Source organism: Aptenodytes forsteri, unplaced genomic scaffold, assembly GCF_000699145.1.
Source record: "Aptenodytes forsteri isolate BGI_AS27 unplaced genomic scaffold, ASM69914v1 Scaffold376, whole genome shotgun sequence".
In the NCBI taxonomy this organism is placed as follows: Eukaryota; Metazoa; Chordata; class Aves; order Sphenisciformes; family Spheniscidae; genus Aptenodytes; species Aptenodytes forsteri.
In genome coordinates, this window is record NW_008796056.1 from 277,726 (window position 1) to 280,189 (window position 2,464).

General features: G+C 39.3%; 1 protein-coding gene across 1 annotated transcript in view; it reads right to left on the reverse strand.

Annotated features, from left to right (window-relative positions):
- The window catches only part of FAT3 (FAT atypical cadherin 3), a 368,576-nt gene that overhangs the window by 65,360 nt on the left and 300,752 nt on the right, over positions 1 to 2,464 (reverse strand). The window contains exon 13 of the mRNA XM_009286273.1: positions 868 to 1,101. Coding sequence (XP_009284548.1) covers positions 868 to 1,101 — 234 coding nt within the window. The remainder of the gene's footprint in view (positions 1 to 867; positions 1,102 to 2,464) is intronic.

A 2,464-nucleotide genomic window follows, 5' to 3' on the forward strand; every position in this document is an offset into this window, starting at 1 on the left:
TTAGTAAAAACTGAGACTTCCAGCATGTACTTTCTTTACTTAAAAAAAAAAAAAAGTGAAATATTTTTTCATTCAGTGAAAGGTCTGCTTTTAATGTGAAGCTACTCAGGCCACAGTTTTTACAAAACATCTCCAAAACCAGAGGAAGAAAAAATAAACTATAGGAATTATTTATTCCAACTGAAGTGAATGAGATAACAAAAAAATCTGATATTCGGCCGGTTTTACCACTGTGTTATGCAAAAAACCCTCTTTAAATATTTATATTTGGGCCCAGATTTCAAGGTTAAGGTCTTCATATAATAAACTATTACACTTTAAAAGAATGCACAGTTAAATAACCAGAACATTTACGATGTACCTTCACAGTGTACAACAATAGTTTTATGCTAAGGTAACCAGCTGGAACAAATGGGAGTTATAGCAGTATAAAACTCTAGAAAAGCTGTGATTAATCAGGTATAGGTCCCTATGGCACATAACTATATTATTTGCATAAATAGAGGCATGGGTATTCAAAATCATGGCTCAAGAAAAGAGGTGAGACCACTGGAGGAAGAAAGTTGGAATTTACCCCCAAAACTATAATTTACCCCTGAACATAGCTATCACAGATCAAGACGATAAAAGACTACATGCTTCTGTGGCTGCTGCAATGCTTTTCTGTTTGTAACACCATTATGTCAAGCTCAGCCATGAGCATTTTGATGTGAAGAAACAGAAGAGAGAAAAATGGGGAGGATGCAGAAGCAAAAGGAGGAAAGAATGAGGAAAGGCAGCAATAGAAAAATTAATCTGTATTGCAATTCCACCAACCCACAGAGTTTTCCTGAACATTAATTATTGCTCGCAGTGTTACTCACTTACCGACATCAGGATCAGTGGCTTGGACTCTTGTTAACAAAGCTTTAGTGGCTGTATTCTCATAGACACATGCGGTGTAGTGATCAGATGAAAACACTGGTGGATTATCATTAACATCTTCTAAAATAAGATGGATTTCTGATTGGCAAAACCTGCCACCACCATCTGTGGCTCGGGCAACCAAGTTGTACACAGGGATTTTCTCTCGGTCAAGAGGGGCCAAGGATTTCAGCTCACCTAAAATTGATTAAAAGCAGCAGTCATCATTACTACTGTAGCAACATCACTAATTCTAGATAGTGTGAGTATCTCAGAAATATGTATTTCATAGGAATAAGAAAGAGAAAAAAAATCAACCTTGCTTATTCCAATGAATGGATTAAAAACTCACAGCAGTGTCACTTCTCACTCCTCTTTACCCAACAAAGTGAGCTGCCAATATGAGTGCAGGGAGGACAAGCCACTCATGGTGGCCTTCAATGGCCTACAACTTCACCCACATGAACACCACTGTGTTTTTCCAAGTCTGTCTTTCTGTTACTCTCAAGATTTAGAGACTAGACTCTCTAGACACAGAAACACATCCTGAATCTGATGACAGTAGCCATAATGAACTCTAAAGTTTTCTAATGCTACCATTAAAAAATAACATCAATATCCCGCTCTCTTCTCACCACAAAGCAATCTCCAACCAGCTCTGAATTCCTGTAGATACCTCTGGCATCTAGTTTGAAAGAAACGTTTTATTCTCATACAGAGGCGGGTATCACAATAAACATTAACAGCAACAAAAAGGCAGCTTATTCAGACTGTGAGAGCTTTACCGATAATCCATTTTCCACTGCACAGATAAACAACCGCCAAACATTACCACATCAGCAAAGAGCCACTACTAGTCAGAAGATAAGTTCTGGGTTAATTTTGTAAAGGGTGCAATTTGCAGTTAAATACAAAATCTGTTCTTGAGGAGGGCAATACTTCCCCTTCCACACACTGCATAGATCTCCAAACACCTCCTCTTCCATCAATAATGCTATGGCAATAGCGGGCGCTGCCTCTGCTGGTCAGACGGAGGAGGTATTGCACAGGGAAGGACTTAGTCTATCATTATGGAAACCAAATTCCTAAGAATAACAGAGGGGTGGGATTTTTATTCATGGGAAAATGATTTTATTTAGCTTTACTTCATAACAATCATAAAATCTAGATCTTAGCAGAGATCAGTATCTTTTTCCAGACCAACTGTGAAATGTAGAAGACCTTTGTAGCACTCCACTGTGCCCACAAATTCATTACTGATATCCTTTCTCCCCCAAAATTTGTGTATAAAAGGAATGTCTTTTTTACAGGGTCTAAATACCAATAGATCTAGACCAAGGTGGAAGAAGTGAAGGAGAACCATGTTGGCATCTTCCCATCTTCTGTACCAAAAAGACTCCAGGACAGGCACATGGAGGACAGGGAGGTGATTCAAGACAGCCAGCATGGCTTCACCAAGGGCAAGTCCTGCCTGACCAACCTAGGGGCCTTCTGTGATGGAGTGACTACATCAGTGGACACGGGAAGAGCTATGGATGTCATCTATCTGGACTTCTGTAAG